Source organism: Acomys russatus, chromosome 27 (genome assembly GCF_903995435.1).
Source record: "Acomys russatus chromosome 27, mAcoRus1.1, whole genome shotgun sequence".
NCBI classification, from domain to species: Eukaryota; Metazoa; Chordata; class Mammalia; order Rodentia; family Muridae; genus Acomys; species Acomys russatus.
The window spans coordinates 50,080,639-50,105,495 of NC_067163.1; the positions used below are offsets into that span (position 1 = coordinate 50,080,639).

A 24,857-nucleotide genomic window follows, 5' to 3' on the forward strand; every position below is an offset into this window, starting at 1 on the left:
AATAGTTAAGGAAAAACAACGATGGTCTCTCTATTTTCATTTAACAATGCATTTAAGGCAAACATTGAATTACTTTTAAAATAATATGTTGTATTTTCTAATTTCTGAAATAAGATACAATAAAAATTAATATGTACATCAATGATCTAAAGTGATGAAAAAACACATTTACAAACTCTCTGTAAATTCCTAGTTGTCTTCAACTTAGCATTTCTGGCCTAGCAAGACATTGAATGGCGTATCTGGGCTATTTCTTAAAATAGTTACCCTTCCCCACCATGCCACTTAAAATAATTTGATATATTCATTTTCATAAGTAGCTAATATATATTAGAATTGTTTTCATTTTTAGCACTACTTTTGACGCATAAGAACATCTATGTGTACTTTTCATTCTAGTCCTTATGCTGTTGCTGAAAAGAAAATGTTATCCATAAAATAATAACTGTCTGTGATTCATACCTGGAATTAGCTTTGTGTGAAATCATTTCATCATTAAAAAGTTCCCTGTTCAAGTGTACTGTGATGAAATCTACTGCATATTGTACAACAAGCACATATCATCTTGATGGCACACAGACTGAGTTTCTTCATCTCTTTTCATCTGTTACCCTGGGCAATGGCATAATATCTCTAGGTCTCACTGTCCTCACTACGCGGTTTAACTCAGCAGTTACTGAAGAGTGGCAAGCATGGAGTTGAGGAGCTAGCTCCTGCCTACACAAGGCCCGGAACAGTACAGATCATCAGGGTAGATGCCTCTTCCTTTTATTTACCCCACTGTGGGAGTATCTTGGCTGGTTGGGGATGAGTGATATAATGTGGACTAAGCTACTGGAACAAATCATTTTCACTGAGTGGCTCATGTATATCACAGATAACACATCCATATTTTGAAGGCAACATTAAATGAGATCCAAACATTGGTTCAAAAACTGTATTGACGCTTTACAAGTCATGCATAGAGAAATATTGATCAAGGGAATAATGTGAAAAGGAAGAAACTGTTGTATCTAGATGTAGTTTAATTTTGTAAAAATAAAGAAGTATACCCCATATTTTTTTAGACAATGAGTGTTCATGGAAATTTAAGAGAAAAAAAAGTTCCTTTGCACAGAAACTCATATCAACATAAAAAAATTCAAAACAGATTGTCTAAGGGGAAGAGGCTTTCCTTTGATAAGATTTATGGTCATTAGAATTCTCCATTTTATATCTATGAAACTTTAGCAGGGTGCTACTTCAAACACAGTTCTAGGACAACTTGGCACACAGAATTAAGCTTGTCAACCACCCACAGCACTTCAATTTCTAGCAGACACATTCACTCAGAGTCTCACATATACATACATTAATATTAAAAATGGGCAAGGCTATAAAGCAAAAGTTTGTTCTAAAATTACATTGCTACACAGATTAGGATGTACACATGTATATGTTTCTGTATATGTCCAATGTCTTTGTTATGGAAATGGATTTTCTTCTTGGAGTTCCTGATTAACATGCAGCTATGATGGTCAACATCTCAAGAGGCATGTCTCTCAGAAGATTTGCTTATTATGTGCAGGAAGTCTAAGGCATTGGAAGTAGTTGCTTCATAGGACAAGCTTTGCCCTTGCCATGACACACTCTTGAAGTATTTAACAAGTCTTTAGTCTTCTTTGCCAGCCCCATATATAGGGAGGCATTCATAGTACATAGGTATTTGGCTCAAAGGTCAGAAACTTGTCATTGCTGCTGTTTTAATGTTTATGGAATAGCACCATAGGAAATATTTCAGAAACAAATCATTGCCACCCAATATTGTATTTTTTTCAAACTGAATTTCAAGAAGAGAACAAAAAGAGAAAGAGAGATTTCATGTCTCCCAAACTCTCCTCCTACTTCATCTCATCACTCTTAAATATAGTAGCAACACCAATAACAATAACCATAGCAGTAACACATCAACACATTAACAATAAAGGAAAAGACCATAGCAGCAGTAGTAGTAACTGGAGTAAGAACCGTCCAGCAGTCATTTGGAAAAAGGCTGCACATACATTGGAATTTTATCGTGAAGGTTCATAAGACATGATGGGTTTCTTGGATTTGGTGTGACTATTCAGAACTTTCAAAGACAGAAATGAGTTTGCTAAAGAACTGGGTATTATCCAGCAATTAAATATTATACCTGTGGATTAACTGCACTGCAGACACTATAGATATTTCAAACTTCTCAAGATACAGATACAATAAAGTGGTCACAAAATTATTTGTGTGAAGAGGTTAAGCTGGCCTGCATTTGAAAATAATGAAGATGAACTATTCCAGTTTCCAAATACACACACGTGCGCGCTCATGCACACACACACACACACACACACACACACACACACACATACACACACAAATGCAGCTCACATACACACACCTACTTTTAAATGACTAACCATCTTCCAAAGACCACTATTCCATACCACCTTACATGATTTGGTTTACACTGTGTCTGACCTACAAAGTCTAAGCAAACATGATAAGACCCAAGAAGAGAGTCCGTTATGATCTGTTTCATCATTTTATGTCCCAAATTTTGAAAAAGTAGTCAAGAATTCACTCCAGAGAATCACAGGCCCTGAAATGAACTGTTCAAAGTCTGAGGCATCTATTTCAGGCTGGTAATCTTCCTTGAAGCACATGATAGCCATCCACCACTTTTATTAATCATCAAGCATGACTTTCCAACATCGCTGCAATGCCGCTTAGGTTTTCCGGAATGTTCTCTTTCATTTCAGAGATAGCTCTAATCTTGCCATTCTCTCTTTTTTCAAACTCATTATATAAAACATTTGTGCTAATATCGTCAATTTTTAAAATGCCTTCTTTCCATGTGCACATTGCTTCCTGTTCTTAAAGAGGGTCGACATTAGTTCTCAGCATGCATGGTTTCTGGGTACCTTATACTTTTGTATCTCATATAAAATCCTTTCTTGTTGATAGTGTCATCAGTGTGAAAATGAATTAAAACTGCATCTCCAATTGAGTAAATCTCTTCTGGTGGCTGAAAGAAAAAAAAAAAAACAGAAACCACGTGAGCAGTAGAATTAGCCACTGTTTCATGTAATGCACACACTTTAATAATTCAGGCCATCCAACAAGCTAACAAAGGAGTCCTGTTGTATTTCTTAGACTCAGGGAGAAAATGGCACACTCAAGTGCTCATATTTTGAAGACATTTTTGTTCACTTCTAAATTCCATAATTTTCAGTAAGATTTGGTATTTTTTTTTCAAAACTTTAATCCATCTTCTTTTGACTTATATGTAAATAAAAGAGATTACAAAACAGGGGATATTCAGTCATTATTCTGAACTGAGCCATTTGTGGAATCTAAATCTTCCATTTTTTCCTTTTTTAATATTCTATAACATTCTAAAAAGCTTTTTCTACAAGTGTTATTTGGGTAGGCATTTGATATTATTAACATCGTCATCATCATCATTATCAGTAAATCCGTAATAAGAGTTGAAAAAAAACCTCAGAATGTTGAAGCTATTGTCATCTTGAGCAAAATATCCATTCAGAATAGCTTGAATTTGAATGCAGTGAGTTCTGGGGAAAATAGAGAAAATCAGATGTGTTTCTCATTCTAGTTTCCCAGGTGGCCTCCCTACTACCTAATTCTGTACTCTACCTGTGCAAGGAGACCAATGACATAGGGTTCTGCATGGCTGGGCCTATGCTAGTGGCTGGCCCTGCTGCTCTGACCAGAGGGATTTCTTAAGAAGGGAGTGTGAACTGGAGCAATATGTATTTTCTTTTCTCTTATGTGTTAATTTAGGAGAGAACAACATAGCCATGAACATGTACTTGGATATATTGTTTTTAGAGTGTTACCCATTTAAATATTCACTGCACAATGAAAATTTATAATATGAAAAGCAACAGGAAACCTGAACAACTAAGTTCATCTACTCACGTAAATTGTAATGTAAACTCATGAGAAATGAAGAAACAGGAAGATGGAAGGGGCATGATTATTTTTTCAAGTCACTGGTAATAAGACAGTATGCCTTTTTTTCCCCAAGAATCTTTCCAATTTGTAAATATTATAAATACAGACCCCTGACTAACATGCTCCCCATTAAATGACTACGAAATCCTGTTGGTGGTGTACTTACCCCAGACCCACAAAATCTGCCAAGACCCACAGCTTTTGAACTGAGACCATCAAATATTTCAACATAATCGTAGCCACAGTCGGCTTCTTCTTCTACTTCAAAAGTCTGGAAGGACAATTCAAGTCGAGAACCTCTTTCTGAAATTAATAGCCACTCACAGTCCACTTGTCCTGGGTAGTTATTATCACCAAACTGAGCGTGGGAGTACAGGTCTCTGGCTTTGGGCTCTGCTTTCAGTCGACCACCGCACTCTGCACAAGGAAAGGAAGAGGAACGGAATAAGCTTGGTTAGCTTCCATGGTCCAGCCTCCATTTCAGCGGACTCCCTCCAGCCTCTGGCTGCTGCTTCCACATCCAGCAGTAACCATGTTTTTGTGACTGGAGAGTCAGACAGTGTCACGTGTATGGGCAGAAGTGGCACACACAGCCAGTCTGGCTTACGAACACAGATGCAACATCGAACTAGCTATGAGACTTTGGACAATCAAGGTCATGTCTCGGATGCTTATTTCCCCAAAGGCAAAATGCATATGATAATAGCACCAAATGTTTGTAAGTTTTCAAAATATGGTCACGCAAGTCCAGTGAAAGAGTACTTGGCACATAGTAATGTTCAACAGAATTATGAGAGATACATCTAGTACTGTTTTTTACATTCAAATCATTTTTTTGTGGAGAAAAGTTAGAACTTAGTGACCAATGGAATAAAAATAACCTGAAAAAATAGCAAACCATACAAAATTAATATGTTTTTGTTACAAAGAACTAAATATATACAATAATATTATTTTATGTGTACAATAGTATTATTTAATTGTACTAATATTATCTCAAATGACCAGCAAAAGAATACAAAAATCATCACATAATCTGTCCAGTTATAATTGGCATATTTGCTATAATAAAATTTTAGCTACACCTTGTTTTAAAGAAATACAAATCAGTTCTGTGTATTGCCATCATCATCCATGAAAAACACATCAAAGTGATAAGAGGTATAAGGGTAAAATTTCATAGCTTGTCTGATTTAAAGAAAGGGTGTTCCCCCAAACTTTTTAGTAGTTCACTATGGTCAGAGCCCCATAATTTATTATAGCAGATATTAAATAGAAGCATCAGGAAGCTAAAAATGAGCTATCAACATATATGCCTGTAAGCATGGAGATAAAGAACAAGATGTGATAATATTGGAGGAAAGTAGGCTGTTTGCCATCACCTGCGAGGTTTTCTAGCATCTGGACAATCCTCAGAGCTATGAAGTTCAAAGCTAAGACCAGGGTCCTAAGACTTGGGATGCCACACCACTGGGTATGAAGACACATTCATAACAATGTCATCATTGGTCATAAGATAAGTCATAGTGAGGATGGACTGGGGAGAAGTGCTTAAGAGAATTCTTCAGATGTGTGTTGGTTAAACCACACTGGGCTTGGGGGAATTTTATTTATTTTTTATTCATGTTGATTGTATGTGCGAACATACATGTGTACACACACTGGGAGTCAGAGGTAGACGCTGAGTGTTTTTCTCAATTCTCTACCTTATTTTCTTGACACAGTGTTTTTCACTAAGTCAAGATCTGGCCAGCAAATCCAAGTGTGCTCTGTCTCCCCACTGTCTAATTATGGAGCTGCGTAGCACGATGCCTGCTATCTAACCTGAATTCTGAGGATCTCATCTCAGGCTCTCGTGCTTTGGAGGTAAGCAACATACTGCCTGAGCCATCTCCCGAGCAGTCTCCTTGGTAACGATTTTAGATTAATGTTTCTGAACCTGATGGAAGAAGGCTGTATACGAACGTGTGGTGTCAGTCAGTCCTTAGGCAGCTATTCGTTCAGAGATCTTCTATCCCCAAAAACTTCTTCCTCATAGAGTTAGCTAATAGATTCTATTGTCTTGCAGGCATTTACATATCAAATAATGATCAATGATACTATCCCTAAAGACTGGAAATCCCATTAGATTTGGGTTTGTATTACTCTAGGATCTCATGGAAGCCAAACACCTTGCTTCCTTCCCCACAGTAGCGCTTTCTTATACAACTCTCAGGAAACTCTTCCACATCCTACAAACTTTCAAAGTCAGATTTTGTATGGCCAAATTGAGGCTCTGTCTTGCTCTGTTCAGAAATTCTATTCTATGTGATTTTTATATTTCTTAAACATTTATTTATTTTTACTTTACTTTTATATTTTCTCTGGTGGCTAAAGTTTGACCGAAGGGCATTGCATGCAAGGCTTGTACCCTACCATTGAGCTACATTCCAGTTTCCACAGTTTCATCTTAAAATGGAGATCACACACAGTGCTTATGTGAGAAAGTTCCTTTGGAAAATGGATGATAAACCCATACATAAAATTTTATGGTGCAAGACTCATAGCTAAGAGCTGTCTTAAATGGTTTATTTATGCTATGATAGTACATGGAAACATTCAGGAATTTTATTGAAAGATACACAAAAGTAGAATACCATGTTAAAAGTATTAATTTTCTATCAGAAAGCAAACATTATATATTTGAGACCTGTAAAACATTAGGTGGAAAACATATATGATTTGGGGCTATAAATGGCTCAGAAGTTAAGAGCACTAGCTGCTCTTGTTGAAAGTCTAGATTCCATTTCCACCATCTACAAGAAGGCTTGCAAACTTCTGTAATTCCAATTCTAGGGCATCTAATGCCTTCTTAGGCCTTGCACAGGCACCAGGCATGCATGTGGTACAAACACATACATACATGCAAAACAATCCATATACACAAAATAAAAACAAATGAATCTTAAAAATACATATCTGATTTCAAGGTAAAACTATGCGAACCAGTAAACTGAAGTTTCTGATTTTAATAACTACCGGTTCTTAAATTTTGATATATTGATAAATTGATATTGTTTCCAGGTTTAAAAGTTGTCAGCACTTTAGCTACCATGACTCCATAGGTCATGAAGAAGTGGGGCAGTGGTGGCAGGAGGCATGGGCATGTGTGTTTGGATTGCCTACTTTGGAGGTAGTCCCCTGTCATCCACAGGTCGGAAGGGTAGATAAGGTGGAAGTGAAATAGTAACACAAAATGTGGAAAGATATAACAGAGTTGTTAACACATGTTTTTAGTAAGTCATTGGGTTTTAGTTTTGAGAAGGGTGTAAAATACTACAAAAATGACTCTTGTTTACCAGGTTTATTCATTCCTTAGTGCTCAGAGGTCTCTGTTCATACTAATAAATATAAATATAAAAATGGTCTTATCATTTAAAAAACATAGAGGAAATTCACCCCATAGTGGATAGTTTTAAGATAAACATTGGGATATTATATATGCCAGTGGTATAAAACTTATATGCCTTGAGAGAAACCCTACATTATAAAATAATATATATCATGAGGCAATTTATTACTGTTTGTCTTTTTCTCAAACTCAAATCAACATAATATTTGACAATTTCGTGGAAAAGATAATTCATATAGTCAAAATTTTGTCAATAAATATCTGTATTACTTTATCAAGCTAAAACATATAAAACAAGTCTTGAGCATGTCAGTAATAGTATTTTTAAATCAAGAGTTTAGCAGTGCTTTATAAGGTTCCAATGCCTCATCAACACTTCTGAGAAATCGAAAATGGGCTTGGAAAGAGATACTATGTGGTAGATTTCATTTTAATTTGCAAAGACGTATTTGTTTGTGTCTTGGTAAATATTAAATTCCAGAAGACATCTTGTAATTTGACCTATAAGTGCTTTTAGTGGTCCATTCTAATCAGTTGAGCTCCACATAAATAACTTTCTCTGAAAATGGCATGATAACATATTATTGGAGTTTCAAATGTCACTAGAAAATCATAAAATGCTTGATACTAGAAAAAAAAATCATTTAAAAAGGCAAGGTCATTGTTCAAATCCATTATCTCTCCAGTGTTCTTCCTTGGAGACAACTGATAGAATACACATTTTTTTCCTGCAAATTGTATTTCTTTCAACTACCTGATTCAAACAAAATGAATTTGACTTTGAACCAACTGTCAGAGGAAAATTAAGTTATTTTCCCAACCAACAAAGTCCACATCCGTGGCATGGATAGCATCACCTTGTAAAACGAAACAGGGTACATTTACACTATGGAATACTACTCAGCTATTAAAAACAAGGAAATTCTGGAATATGGGGGCAAATGGATAAAACTAGAAATGATCATACTGAGTGAGTTAATCCAGACTCAGAAAGACTCACATGGTATATAATCACTTATAATTGAACACTAGCCCAAAAGGCATGTCCCATGAAACTCTTCACTTACCAGAAGATTGGGATAGATGCGGGGACCTCCTACTGAGACTCTAGGTGAGAGAAGTATGGGAGAACTGTGAAATAGCAGGATTCAAAGGGTCTTAGAAACCTATAAGAAGAATATCATGACGTGTGGATCAGGGCCCAGGGGGCGTCTTCTCAAACTACTGCACCAACCAAGGACAATACATGCAGTAAATATTGAACCTCTACTCAGATCTAGCCAAGTGACAGGACATTTTCCACAGTCATGTGGAGAGCAGGGACTGACTCTGACATGAACTCTGGTGCCCCATATTTGACCACTTCTCCTTGGTGGGAAGGCCTGGTAGCACTCAGAGAAAGAATAGAAAGGCTACCAAGATGAGACTTGATAGGCTGTGACCATATGGTGGGGCAGGAGGTCCCCCTCGGTCTTAGACCTAGGGGAGGGGAATATGGTGAAAGAGGGAGGGAGGGAGGAATGGAAGGATACAAGTAAGGGGATAACAATTGAGATGTAATCTGAATAAATTAATAAAAATAAATACATGAATAAATTTTTAAAAAATGAAAGAAAATGAAAAACAAACAAAAACATTTATATTATGAACACATTGCAATTGGCGGTTTAAAACACTTTTGGAGACAAAATTAACAAAATAAATTTACTTAGTCAAATTAAAATTTATAGTTGAGGCCACAAACCTATTGCATTTGTTCTAGAAGAAGGTAAACAATATAACAATGTGATGAAATTAGCAGATGTGATCACAGCTTGGGTTTCAATTTCACTTATACTGTGAGCTCTTAACTTATGGGAATTTCCATTGTCGTTTTCACATAAATCCCTGGCTTGTTTTCCCCCCCAAGGAATATTGATATATCACACACACTGTCTGAGTAAATGGCAAGTTATGGAACAACTGAACTCAATAGAGAGACCGTTATTCAAGGAGACGTGCCAAGCAGGGGGGGCCTAGATTAGCCTACATAAAGTGCTGTTCTGCATCAGCACAGAAGAATTCTATCCAAAAAGCTCCGAGATCATTCATTATCTGAAAGATAACGTTTATAAATATCAGGAAAGTCAACCCTGCACATGATAGCAGACATATTGATTAGAATAAATGTGCAGAAGCCAAGATGCTAAGGACAATTGTCACTAGTATTGTGGTATTTTGGTTGACATTTAAGTTCTAGCTTCAGATTCCTCATATTTGAAGTGACAGAGGCAAATGAATAATACCCAAAGGCCATTTTTGCTCTAACATTTTGAGTGAGGTTGGTCACCGGAATGTTCGAATAGATGTGAACTGAACAGAGAAAATCAAGCATGCCTACCATTGTATTATTTGTAACACAGGATCATTCAGACTTTACTTATTCAAATACTGATGACATAGTTTGCATATATTTCTGTCTTAACTCTAGGGTTTTAAAGTGATAAAATATCCAATAATGTAACATAATAGCTTTGGAGGTGGTCAAAATTTGAGTAAATCCGTGATTAGATACTGGGTTATAAACTTTTGCAACTTAATTACTCATCTAACTGCATACAGAATAAACAAGCTGTAAAAGAGTATAAGGGTAGAAGTCACAAAATACACTACAAGTGCCATAGGGTTTTACAGCCGTCAATAACCTCAAAATCGTTATCAGTGTGTGTGTGTGTGTGTGTGTGTGTGTGTGTGTGTGTGTGTGTGTGTGTGTGTGTGTACTTAAAATGCAAAAACTTTGTACCATCAGAAAATTCAAAAGAGGAAACGGGCTACCAATTTTTCTACACCTTGAATAGTTGGCAAATTAACAGGAATATGCTCAAAATAGTAAATGCATGCAAAAATTAATTAAAAAATGTCTACAGTTGGAATTTAAAAAACTATAATATTCATAACAATTGTGGAGAATGATTAACTAGTAATTATTGTTAAGAGTCAAATAATTAATGGTGCATAACATACCACCATGTTAACAACTACCAATTTATCACAGAGTTGGGTGTTAATCAATTGTGCAGGAAAAATAAAAAGAAAGTGAAAATATTTTTCAGTGGGGAATACAGATTTATAGAATAAAGGTAAAGAAAACTGAAACTATTACAAAGAAAACATGACAAATATTGCATTAAATTATTTCATGAATGAATATGCACCATTGCCCTGTACAGTCTCAATCCTTCATTCATCGGAACGGCCACAGGGTGGAGCTCTAAGCTCAATGACTTTTACAAACAGCTGTGATTTCACCCCCCCACACACACACACCGCCCCCGCCGAAATCTTAAAAGAAAAGGAATAGTTTCATAGATTACTTTATGAAGTATACTTAAATTGGTCCCAGAGTACAAATAATTTCGTCTTACATTTTTACCTCTACCTTTATACTGTTGTAGAGTAAAAATTTCCCTAAATAGCTAAAAAAATTCTCTAAACACTAGAGATCAGAATTAGGAAAAAAATCATATTGCATACAAAATGCAAGTTAGGAAGAAATGACAGTCTGTTGAACAATGAAATACATCCCAAATCCATTTTAAAACACGTGCTAAAACAAAATATAGACAACCTAATATTTTAGTAGATGAAATATTTTGATAACAAGGTAGAGCTTCCTATCTGTGAAAGCTAACACTTCAGTGAAACTGCAAAGATTAGTTATAAAATTAATTCTACAAACTGGTAGAAATGTTTCTACTTCCACATTTTACACTGATAAGAGATCAAACTAAAATTTAATATGATTTTTATTATTGTTTGTTGCTTTATATTTCTTCCATAAATCCTCAACGTCAGCAAAGGCATTAAGGTAGACCCTGAGTAGTTTCCCAAATAGTCCATGCAACACATTGTGCTGAGCTTTTGCCAGCTGTCATGTTTACGCTTACTTGGCATCCAGACAACAACATAGAATCACCTGAAAGGGAATATCAGGGAGGAATTTTTCTACATCGGTTTAACCCCAGGCCTGTCTGTGGGTGATTTCTTTATTACTTTCATTGATAAGGGGAAACACAGCTCTGTGTGGCTGTAACCCTTTCTAGACAGCAGATCCTTGCCGGACCAATGACAGAGAGAAAGCTGTAAATAAATATGCATGCATGCATGTCTTCTCTGTGTTCTTGAGTGGAAAGGAAACTAGCTGCTTGAAGTTCTTGGCCTGACTTCCCAATCGTGACGGACTACAACATGGAATTGTGAGCCAATTTCCTTTCTCCCAAAAGTTACTTTTTGTCAAGGCATTTCATCACACAACAGAAATGAAACGAGGACATTAGCTAAGGTAATATAATTTTGGGTAATTTTATTAATAAGATACGACTACTTTCGCAAATCAAGAAAGTTATAAAAAGAAAGCATAGCACCATATACATGTGTGTGTGTGTGTGTGTGTGTATTTTGTAACATATTTTGTAGATTGTATTTTGTAGAAGGTAATTTGCTCACCTGTGGAATGCGTGGCTTGAAAGCCTTTCCTCTGAACAGAGGCATCAGAAATAAACCGAATAAACATTTGATTCCCAGTAGCCATGAGAGGATCTGGTATCTTGCTGCCACATAATCGACCAAGGATTGGTGACTTGTCTGTCTCTCCATCAAACACTTCCAAGTGATCATAAGCACATTCTTGGTGCTGCTCAACCTCAAACTCATTGAAGGCCTATTAAAGAAGAAGAAGGAAACTTTGAGTGATTCTAGCAATGAATCATTCAAAATATTTTTCTACTTATGAGTAATAATATAAATGTATATGCCAAAAAATAGAATAAAATCTTTTTTAAAAAGTATTCTGTAAGGGACAAATTAACTATCAAATAAATTATGTCCATGGCAAACACAGGACTTGTTCCAAAGAACACACCATTGAAGAGTTGTGACAGTCACGTGCTGTTACCTCCTGTAAAACTGTAAGGATGGACACAAGCTGTCAGTGTAATTGTTATGTTGTCCTGGGATCTGGGATCCTATGAAGGCTGTGTCACAGCCTTGTCCCCAGAGAGCTCAAACTGGGAAGGGGTGGAGATTATAGAAGGAATGCTTCAATGAGAATCTTTTAGTGCACTGGGGACATGCCAATTCTTTCTCACATGCTCTTCCCAGCCATGGGGCGAAGAGTATTCCCTTGAATCTTGAACTCCTACCGTGAAGTTCTCTGTCACAAGCCCAGTAATACAGCCATGGGCTCCCAGCTCAGTAACTATGGGCCAAGGTAACATTTGTTCTTGATAAGTTCATTGTTTCAGGCATTTTGTTAAAAAATAGAAAGCTGCCTCACATGATTGGAAATTACAAAACAGAGTGCTACAACATATGCAACTACTGTAACTGTCTTTTATTTATGAACTAATGAAAAATTTTGCAAATAGAATAAAAATTACAGTCCAAAAAAACCACAAACGAAAACTCTATAGAAGTGAATAAACTTCTATACAGTTTGAATAGGCATTCACAATGGAGTCTGTACAGATTCACATTAAATCTTAGCAAAACAAAAAACCTCCATGGCAGAATTAGAATTAGAAAAACATTTACCTTTACATTCTCTTTCATAATTCATGTCTGCTGCCTGCATTCAGAACTTCTGCATGCCCATTTCATCATGACATATTTTTACCCACATATGCATTTGTTTAGATATACACATGTTATTGGCTGGATTCCAAATATAAGAGAGCATATTTTTTTCTTACTTTCTGAGATTGTGTGACACAGCTTAGTATGATACATACCAAGACTGTCCCCTTTTCTTACAAATTTTTAAAATTAATTCTCCTTTACAGCTGATTACTATTCATATATATATATATAAATACATATATATTATACATACACCAAAATATCATTGTCATTCTTATTTTGATGAGCAGCTCAGTTGACTCCAATTCTTTGCTACAGTTAAAACTAGATGTCTGTAAATAAAATAGCTGTGCATGTGGCAGTTGTTTTTGTGTGTTTGTTTGTTTTGTTCTGTTTTGGAAGTTTCTCCAAACAGATATCCACAACACCTGACAATTCTGTACCCAACCAACAGTGCATAAGGGGTCCTTTTTCCTCACCAACACTTGTTTTCTGATTTGTTGATGATAGCCATCCTGGGTGGGGCAAGGCATCTTACAGTAGTTTTAAATTGCATTTCCCTGAAGGTTGGGAATAGTGGTCTCTTCAAAAACAGTTATTGGTCACTTCTGTTTCTTTAAAAAACAAAAAACTAAAACAGAACAAAACAAAAAAGCCTCCATTCAGTTCATTTGTCCATCTGTTGACTGACAGTTTTATTTCATTTTTTATTTAATTCTGCTATTCTTTATAAATTCTGAATACTGTCCCCTTCTCTGTTAGTTTTTGTCTTCTCTATAATAAATTAAGTGTGCACAGATTTGAATTTTACTTCTGGGTCCTCTATTCTGTCCGATTGTTCTCTGTTTATTCTTATTCAAATATCAGGCTATCTTCATCACAGCTTTCAGGATTATAATTAATTCTACAAAAATTTAAACTATTGTGACAATTAGATAATTTTATGATAAATTAAATATTACATAAAATGCATCAGAAACATTGGGGCAGACATTAAAAATTGTTTTCTTTTGATTATCACAATCAGTAAACAGAATTTTACCATTCAACCTAATATATCCCCATAAAGCAACTATGGTGTTTTCAGAAAATGTAAATGTTAAGCATTTCAGCCTAACTAAGAGGCATTTTTTACTCTATGTAATTTTAGTTGGTTCTACATACCATAGTATTCTAAAACACTGAAATAAATGTTCTGTTAAGCTAAGCTATTTTAAGTTTTCTTTTCTATTAACTTCTATTATGCTTTGGCACCTTAGCAACTTCAGCATGTTATTTATACCATTAAAAATATCCTGCTTTACCTCTGCAGAAATTTTATATGTTGGTCTTACTAAATTGAAAATAAAAATTTGTTACACATGTGACACATTAAAACCTCAGGCTGGCCTAAAAATGGCATTTTTCTAAACATTTAGTGACTAATACTTACCAAAGAATATACACTATTTGCAATTTCTAACTAGCTATCTCTTTTTCTTTCTTGGAATCATCATAAACTCATGAGGATTTAGGTCTTAATTCAGTCTACAGAGTAAAGCTAAAAATTATCAAAAATGAAAGTAAGAAATACAAAATGTGAATCAATCATTAGTTTTGCTATAATTCCTGTAGTATGTTTGTGTCTATTTTTTCTGTGAAGCAATTCTGGGTAATGACCATAGTTGTGATTTTAATTGAATAAATATTAAGAAAGAGAACTCTCCACAGTGTAAATGTACCACAGTTTCTTTATCCATTCTTCAACTGAGGAACATTTAGGCTGTTTCCAGGTTCTGGCTACTATGAAAAAGGCTGCTATGAACATGTTTGAGCATATGTCCTTGTTGTGTGATGGAGCATCTTCTGGGTATATTCCAAGGAGTGGAATAGCTGGGGCTTGAGGAAGTCCTATTCCCAGATTTCTGAGAAAGTGCCAGATAGATTTCCAAAATGTTTGTACAAGTTTGCATTCCCACCAGCAATGAAGGAGTGTTCCTCTTTCTCCATATCCTCGCCAGCATGTGGTGTCACTTGAAATTAAGTCTTCACTTACCAGGGGATTGGGATAGATGTGAGGACATCCTACTGAGACTCTAGGTAAGAAAATAGAAGGACCCAGAGTGTTCTATAAACCTATAAGAAGAACATCATGACAGGTGGATCAGGGTCCAGGGGAATCTGCTCAAACTATGGCACTAACCAAGGACAATACAAGTACTAAACATCGAACCCCTACTCTGATCTACCCAATGGACAGGACATTCTCCACAGTTATGTGGAAAACAGGAACTGACTCTGACATGAACTCTGGTGCCCCATATTTTACCTCCTCCCCTTATTGGGGAGGCCTGATGGCACTCAAAGAAAGACTAAGCAGGCTACCAAGATAAGACTTGATAGCCTATGTCCATATAGATAGGGAGGAGGTCCCCCTCGGTCTTAGACATAGGGGAGGAGAATAGGGTGAAAGTGGGAGGGAGGGAGGAACGGGAAGGTACAAGTAATGGGATAACAATTGAGTTGTAATCTGAATAAATTAATAAAATTAAAATTATAAAAAAAAAGAAAGTGAACTCTCGAAGCTAGCCTTTTAAATATGCCACACTAAGCTACAATTTTTTTTTTTTTTTGCGATTGGTAGAGAAAACATCAAAGAAACATATACTAGGTAGGACGTAGGAGAAATGAGTGGAATTACCAAAGAGATCAATGAGAGAAGACAAAATGACAACCTCTCCATGTTATCCCATTGCACACTGTCTGAATGTCTTTTTTAAATGTAGTATCAGTAAGAATGAGACTTGTTCTGATCGCTATGAGTCAACAGCAGTGATCACTTCGTGCAACCAAAAGCACTGGAAAACACAAAAGTAAGGCTGGCTGTAGCACAAAGAATCTCTCTAGGTATCAGAATTGCATAGGGAAAAACAGTGAACAAGGAGTCAGTAGCAGAAATTATTTATCCTGCAGTGCAGCAAGCAAAGCAGGCAGTCACTGAAAGGGGTCATGCTATAAATTAAGTTAATCAATCTCTGTAATCCAGGGTAGGAGTACAGTGAAGTAGACATGGTGTCCGGGATGCAGAAGAGCCTCCGTTTGGTATCTACATGGTTGATTGCATCTGTCAACTAATGCGCCTAACTAACCACCATCATCATCTCACCCTGAAAACTTTGTTGATGTAGCCAACCAAACTTTCTGGTTTCATGCCTCTCCTGAGACATTATTCAATCAGCCTGTTTTGACTGGGCACATATCCACATTCTTAGTATCAGCATGGAACTGGGAAGAAACCACTAAGTGAAAAATTGGCTCAACTCTGGCCAGATTCTTTATTAAGTAGGAAACCAAGCATCTGAAGAACCATGTCATTGTAAGACAATAAAACTTTATTGTTTGGGTAAATCAGAATCTGAAAACCATTCCAGGTTGTATTGGTCACTTTTATGTCAATGTGACATAAGCTAGAATGATTTTGGAAGGGGGACTCCCAATTGGGAAAATGCCTGCATGTGACTTCACTGTAGACAATTCTGTAGGGCATTTTCAGGACTGGTGGTTGATGTAGGGGAATCCCGCTCAATGTGGGTGGTGCCACCCTGGGCAGGTGCTATAAGGAAGCAGCCCGAGCAAGCCATGAGGAGTAAGCCAGAAGGCAGTGTTAGTTCCTCTGTTTCAGTTCCTGACTCTAAGCTCCTGCCCTGAGCTCCTGCCCAGCTTCCCCTCAGTGATAGAGTATGACCTGGGAGTTGTCAGATGTAATGTCCATTTTCCTCCCCAAGCTCATTTGAATGGTATGTTATCACAGCAACCTCACCTTTAACCAGAATACATGTCAAGTAATCATCATTTCTGTTTGTGAGTTACACTCACTCTTCTATAAACAGAAGAAACACGGGAATCTTCCATGTCGAAGAAAACATTTTAAGAAGAATTGGGGTAATGCTTTCTTGAAATTTGTGGACAAATGGATGGAACTAGAAAGGATCCATACTGAGTGAGTTAACCCAGAAGCAGAAAGACTCACATGGTATATACTTACTTATAACTGGGCACTAGCCCAAAAGACAGGACCCATGAAAGTCTTCACTTACCAGGAGATTGGGATAGATGTGAGGATATCCTACTGGGATTGTAGGTAAGAAAAATATAGGAGAATGGGGAAATAGAAGGATCCAAAGGGTCCTAGAAACCTACAAAAAGAACATTGTGACGGGTGGATTGGGGCTCAGGGGTGTCTGCTCAAACTATGGCACTAACCAAAGACAATACAAGTAGTAAATATTAAATCCCTACTCTGATCTAGCCAATGGACAGGACATTCTCCTCAGGTACATGGAGAGTGGGGATTGACTCTGACATGAACTCTGGTGCCCTGTATTTGACTACTTCCTCTTGGTGGGGAGGTCTGGTGGCCCTCAAAGAAAGAATAAGCAGGCTTCCAAGATAAGACTATGACTATATAGTGGAGGAGGAAGTCCCCCTCGGTCATAGACCTAGGGGAGGGGAGTAGGTTGAAAGTGGGAGGGAGGAAGGAACGGGAGGATACAATTGATGGGATAACAATTGAGATGTAATCTGAATAAATTAATAATAAAAAAGGATATCCCATAAGTGGCCAAAAATAGACTAGCGTGGGCATACTACATGGGCTTAGATCATTCATTGCTTCCTTGAAAAAAGAGTGACTCTCACCCTCTAGCAGTCTGTGGGCCATACCAACACCCACCTAGAGCTAAGCTGCTGCGGCTCTCCATCAAATTGCTGCTTGAATCAGCCTGAGTTGACAATAGTTAAATTATTCAAAGTTTCCACAGATGATAAATACTTACTGCAGTCAAGCAGCTCTCACTCATTAGAGTGTTAATGTATTTTCCTCTAGAAATAAATAGCAGCTTGTTAGGCCAATTGCAGAGAATGATGGTTTTTTTTTATTGCAAAAATCGGCCCTACTGTAAGTTCCATGGAACTCAGTAGATGGTCACAGGACTTCAACTAGAGATTGCAGAATGTGGCCTTTGTGCCATAGAGACACATGTATAGATGTGTGTCCCTGCACAACTCCTTTCTATAAGCTTAAAAAAATTCTAGGCCATACAGTCATTGGGGGATCACCACAGTAATTGTAATTACTTTTGAAATGTTGCTTGGAATTCTGATGGTAACATGTACATTGCATTTTGAAGCTGAAATGTCCTTCACGGGCTAATGCCTGCCTGCATGCTTGCTCTCTGCTGGCGCTGCTATTTTGGGGAGACTCTGAGACATTTACGAGGTACGGCTTCACTGGCAGAATAGGTCACTAACAATTGTCTGTGAAGGAGGTTTCAACGCCTGGTCCTGCCTCTTTGTCTTGTGGTTCACGATGATGTGAAAAGCCTCCATCACATCGCCCCACCAAATGACCTGAGCTGTTCTGCCATGCTTTCTCCACTATGATGTACTAAAACTTGTAAATTCAGAGATACAAACCAACATATGTATTTTTTCCCTTTAAGCTGCTTTTATTTTAGTTTTTTTTGTGTGTGTGTGTCATTGACACAAAAGTAACCAATAAATGTGATTCTTAGTATATTATATGACACATAATGAACTATGCATAGGTGCAGAACAGTCATTTTTTAAATATTGTTGTACATTAAAAACAACTTTATATTACTATTTTTCTATGCTGGAGATTTAACAAGGGCTTCAGAGATGCTGGGTAAGTGCACTAACACTGAGCTATAGCCTAAGGCCCTAAGTTGTTTTCTCAATCATCCACACCAAAGCTTTATAAGAATTTCAAACCATCAAAGCATATCCATACCAAGATTATATTTCTACAATTTGAGAAGAGGACAATAATTTAGGTTATAGGAAGGCAGAAGATGGGAAATAACCATGAATTCTGGTGAAATAGTACAAATCAATTTAGTAAATCAAACTAGGATTGAAGAGTCCACTTTAAATTAAAGGAAATTGAGCACTTGCTTTGCTAATAGTCTGTGCATGAAATGACCATGTGTTTCTGGAAACCCAGGCAAGGCTATTCTGCACAAGGTTGCCCTTGGCCAGGCTATGCCATCTTCTCAGGCAGCCTCCACAGAGGTTCTTTCAGTCTCAGTGCAAACACTGAAGGAATGATGGTGCCAGACAAAGCAGAGATGCATTCACACAAAAAAAGCAATAATATGATTGCCCATAATGTAGCTTATCTTAGGTGAAGTTTTAAACGGAGAGAATTAAAGAGTCAGAAAAAGAATAAAATAAGAATACCATGAAAGAAAAGAAAGAGGAAGGAAGGGAGAGAAAATAAAAAGAAATCAATGGAACACTTGCATGATATGAGCCATAGTTGACTTTTTATTATTTTTCATAAGATATATCATTTGGATTCAAATAAGATATTTGAAAGAAAAAGATTGTCAGGCAATGGAGAAAACCACAGAGTGCAATGCAAACCCACTCCTCTAAGGAAGGGCCTTTCCTTTTCAGCAGTTTTTTCATAGTTGAGATCAAGTATAATTTCACTGAGTTACAGTTGGAAATTATATGTGACACACATGAGGATAATTTTGCCTTCTAGATATTGATACCTAAGTGTGCAATTGAAACTAGTGTATGATAAATGAAATAACAAACAGCATAAGCAATTCGGTTTATTACAGAGTGTCTCTTTGCCTAGAATGTGTGTGTGTGTGTGTGTGTGTTTAATGAAGACTGACTCAAAATAGAAAAATAAACCATAAATGATGGTTAATTGTCTTTATTTGAGCCAATACACAATGAAGGCAGGGATTAAAAACCCATGTCCTCATTCATTCATATTGCTATGGGTTTTCTAGTTGGCTTTTTGTTCAAAGTTATCGTATGCTGATCTGATCATCTCATGATAAAAACACAGGCACACCGTCATTAAAACCAAGGGTAATGTAGCCATTTTTTATCAGTGCTGTAGAAAATGCCTGTTAACTTCATGACTTAATAAGTACAGGTGTATCACACATAAAAAGGTCACATGAAAGAGAAGGAACAACATGAAAAAAGGTCTCAGCAGAGACGAGAGCTGGGAGAAGAAAGTTTGGGGAGGGGCAAAAGTGACTGAAATTCATTCATTCTACTCATGTGAGAAACCATCAAAGTATACCAAAAAAGCACTTTTTAAAAATGTTTCTTTTCTGCCATCTTTAATGTCAGTAGGCTGACATGGTGTTGAAGGCTTTTACAAAACCTGGTTGAAAATCTGCATCTTTTCATCTCTCTAGTCTCTGGAGTATGTATACACTCCTTACCTCCTGTCCCCTTGCCAAATCCATCTCTTCTTGCTTATTTACTTATTTCTTAGTTGTTGCCTCCGTCTTAAAGGACCTTGATGAACAGACCCATTGAAACAGCAGGATAGAATCCACATTTCGTAACCTTACTTCACCAGTCTACAAAATGTCTATGAAAAGTTACCTTGCATACAGGAAACATATTATTTCACAGGGTCTAGGGATTAGAACATGGACAATTTTGGGGGGAACTGTTGCTCTACCTTGCAGAAGAACAGGGCTAAATATTGTCCTCTGAGTACAAGTTTTTATGATTTTCAGAGAACACGCGCACACACACACACACACAAATGCAATACTTCCACGACTCTAGATTATTTTTAGTCTAGAAAAGATGAATTACTGAAGCTGATTTGGAAATAAGACTTCATGGAGTACAATGAAGGAATAGTAGGCATAAATAATAGAGATAGCATAGTTCTTGATTTCAATGTAGCTTACAAATGTGTAATTACCAAAAGAACATAATAGCATCATTTAAAAAAAAAAACATGTTAGACTGATGGAACAGAGAAGAAAGCTCAAAAATAAAATCATGCATTTAGACCCATGCATTTAGACATACATACATACACACACACACACACACACACACACACACACACACACACACTATGTGAGGACACACAAAAAAATGTAGACATTTAAAAAGCAAGAAGAGAATCCAACCAGACACCCAAACAGTAAGCAATTTGACCATGGACTTTAAGTCTTAATAACTGTGAGGAAATTCACATTAATTTTTGTTCTCTAAGTTTTCCAGACTATGAAATTTTTTATGACAACCAACAGACTAACAGTGGTATAAACTCTAGCTGTGAGCTCAATAGGAGCACTACAAAAATATTAAAACAAATGGTGCTTAACAATCTTTTTAATCTATCCAAGAGAAATGAAACAATCACTTAAAGTGAAGCTAGTCCAATAGAAATCATCCAAGCTATACTCATAGCTCCATGTCTTCACCAGCTATTATCAGAGACATTTTTCCTTGCAGTAAATGAGATCAAATAGAGGGACCACAGCTAGAAAATGTGCAGAGAGAGACATCTTGGCACACTCCGTGCTCAATGAGATGTCTCCACAAAACCCATCCCTTCAGAGCTCAGATAATGCTGAGGAGGCAGAAAGACTGCAAGAGCCAGAGTGGATGCAGGATACCAAGGAAACAAGGTCTTCTAAAGAGGACCAATGTACGTATGAACTCACAGAGACTATGGTAGCATAGACCAGGCCTGCAGAGGTCTGGGCCACATGGAATCACAGCACTGGGTGCGGGTGTGGAAACAAGCCATCATCCCTAAACCAGAAGTTATTTCTAATTAACAGCTACTCACAAAGGAAAATTTAGCTCTCTCCGGTGGATTCATACTTGGTATACAAACAACACTTAAGGCCAGGCTCCATGCCCTGCTTAGCAATACACTAACATAAAAAAGAATTCAGAGGTTCTTTGTCTCATAATGTGTTGTTAAAGTGTTTTGTTTAACTTTATAGGTTTCTTGCATAGATATTATGGTTCCTGACCCTGTGTTTTCATGGGATTTCCATATGTGAGAACATGTGTGTCTTCTTGTGATGTGTTTTTGGCTCCTTTTCCTCAGTTTGTTTTGTTCTATTTTAGTTCATTTGTTTTGGGATTATCTTATTTTGTTATGATTTCTTACATGTCGGTATGTTTTCTACTGAGAAAGAAAACAGAAGGGGAGTGGATTTGGATTGGAAGGTAGGTGAGGAAGATCTGGGAGGATTTGGGGAAAGGGAAATCCTAATTAGAAAATATTGCATAAAATATGTTTCCACAAAAAGAAAAAATATATTACTTTAGCTGAAGCTTAAAACCAATCATCTAGGAGTTGTGGGATATTAGAAACTGTCATTTCAATACTAGGTATAGAGATACAGTGACATATAAGAGTTAAGTGAAGATATGTTTGAATCTAATGGCAGATGCCACAAGACAGATGAAAGAAATCCATAGAAGTCTGTAGAGGAATAAGTATCACAAAATAAAACTATCCTCCACATGCAAGCAAACCTAGGCACAGTATTTTCTATTTTTTATTTAAAAATATTTTGAAGGTAAATACAGAAAATTATTACTATATGTCCAAGATTAAAAACAAAATCTTCAACAAAATAATAAGAAGCTACAACATCCAGAAAACAATGGAGGAAATATTGAGAAGGTACAGAAAGGAAAATACAGTTGTCCTAGAACTCTATGCCCAACAAAATATTTTTTAATAACCAGGCTGCATGTATTCTAGGCACAGCATAAAATCAAGCAACTTAAAGAGAAAGGTTACAGCATCATAAGTAAATGTGATTTTTTAAAAAGCCACATTCCCAAAAGGACAAGCTGAATGGCTTTCTATTAAGCCCATTTGCATTCAAAGGCTCATTCTGCCAATCAGCACCTTGGACAGGAGTGGAGCACTAAGGAGGTATGGAGTTGTGCTATCCTGTGGTCTCAGCAAGTAACATCCTTCAACACAGTGACTGAGCTGTGATTGCTCAGGAAGGTCTCCTAAAAACATGGCAAGTGTAAGGAGCTCCATGAGAGGAATGCAGCTCTGTTGCCTCCATCTTTCACTGTGTTATAGTGCCTCATTTTCATACCGTCATTTTATATATAAAAGGGGGAAAGAAAACCTCACTGACTGGAAGGGTCTAAAGAGGTGAGTATTGAGTATATAACATTTGACTCTTTCTGTTTCTGGGTTAACTCAGTCATTATGATCATTTCTAGTTCAATCCATTTGTCCACAAATTTCGGAAATTCCTATACTCACTTATATCTGCACACTAGCCCAAGGGATATGTCCCATGAAAGTCTTCACTTACCAGGAAAGTAGGACAGAGGTGTGGACATCCTATTGGTACTCTAAGTGAGAGAAGCATGGGAGAATGGGGAAACTAATGGGTTACTAAGAAGAGACTTGATACCCTATGAGCATATACAGGGGGAGGAGGTCTCCCTCAGTCACAGTCATAAGGGAGGGGAGTAAGGGGGAAATGGGAAGGAGGGAGGAATGGGAGGATATAAGGGATGGGATACCATTAAGATGTAATATGAAAAAATTAATAAAATTTAATTTTAAAAAAGAGGTGAGTCTTACAATACACTCTTTGGCCAGACTGGATCTGTGCAATACTTCAGATCAGTAGTTTCTTTCTTAAGCATTTCACTCTTTAATATTGTATTTCCTAGACTGTGATCCAAGCCTTGTGAGCTACCTCTATATACACATATGTCAACAAATATTTATATTAGCATATGCATCAGATTTTATTTTCTGAGTGTTGCTAATATAAAGAATTTATGCTCTGTCAAAAAACCTTGTAACATTTATTACTATCAGATGACCAGGCAGAAATTCAAGACTCGAAGAAAATGGGAGAGAAAAATAATCTATAGTTATTATTTGAGTTAGCCATAGAGTACCGCTTGACGCAATTATAAGGATAGTAGAAAGGTGTAAGAATTTTATTATCAAGAGTTATAGAATTGTAAATTAATATGACTCAAATAACAAGGCAAATTTGGTTTTATTTTTAAAAACTATGCTCTATCTATGAGGGAAACAATTTATACAATCAGAAGAATACATAATACTGTTTCTAGATGAAAAATTAGACTCTTGTTCTACAGATGAATTTCTGATTTTTTGATCCTTCATTTATTCTCCCATGTACAGATATAATTACCAGTAATGTTAGGATGCAAACCCTCAAGCTTATAGTAATTTTAATAATGCCTTTTAAAGAGGCCTTGGGAAACCATGACTTTCACCTTAATCCGAGAAATCAAGCATTTATTTTGTGTAAGTAGAGAGGAAAGCATGGAAAATTGATTCAATTTGGTTAAATAAAGTGTCCCCCCCCCCTTCTTTGTGGGTTAGCCAGGAAAGACCTGGATAATCAGCTTAATCAAAGCAAGGGGATCACTTACTAATTTAATGCGGTGGCCAGGAATGGCACTGATCGCCCACGTGCACTCCTTCCTGCTTGGATACTTGTCTGGCCAGTTCGGACTGGTGATGAGGCCACTTGGGCTGTGGATCTTCTGTTCACACTCGGCTGTGCCAATAACAAGAGTGTAAGTTGGCATGAGAATCTAGTGAGACATTAGGTGAGAAAAGATGCAGCCTACTTGCCCTGCTGAAAGATTCCCCTCATGCTAGTTAATTGTCACACCATGCAATGCTACCATTTTCATCTGTTTTGGAGAATCTGCTGCTGAACATAATCAGGCAGTGTTTGCCAACTGAATCACGGGAAATGTATGCTTGTCAACAGACCACCTAAGTGCCTAGTAGAAAATGAAGTTCTATTTTAAACCACTGGATTGGAAATTTCAGAATTCAGTAAAGCAACATACATTGGAAACCAACCACATCAAGACTGGGTCTCAGCAAAATATGTAATATGTCAACACAAGAAAAAGGCAATGAACTGTGTCATTTCCCATCATTTTTCTGCTATCAACAGAAACATTACTTACTGATAATTAACATTTGTAAACCATTCTATTACTCAAACACTTATATTTCCTT

The 24,857-nt window shown here is 36.8% G+C and overlaps 1 protein-coding gene across 1 annotated transcript in view; it reads right to left on the reverse strand.

Moving 5' to 3' along the window:
- Positions 1 to 2,349: 2,349 nt before the first annotated feature.
- Tll1 (tolloid like 1) overlaps positions 2,350 to 24,857 on the reverse strand; it is a 196,763-nt gene continuing 174,255 nt past the window's right edge. Inside the window, exons 18-21 of the mRNA XM_051169507.1 lie at positions 24,254 to 24,381; positions 11,870 to 12,083; positions 4,160 to 4,410; positions 2,350 to 3,040 (exon numbers count right to left, since the gene is read on the reverse strand). Of these exons, the coding sequence (XP_051025464.1) occupies positions 2,906 to 3,040; positions 4,160 to 4,410; positions 11,870 to 12,083; positions 24,254 to 24,381 (728 nt within the window). The 3' untranslated portion in view covers positions 2,350 to 2,905. The remainder of the gene's footprint in view (positions 3,041 to 4,159; positions 4,411 to 11,869; positions 12,084 to 24,253; positions 24,382 to 24,857) is intronic.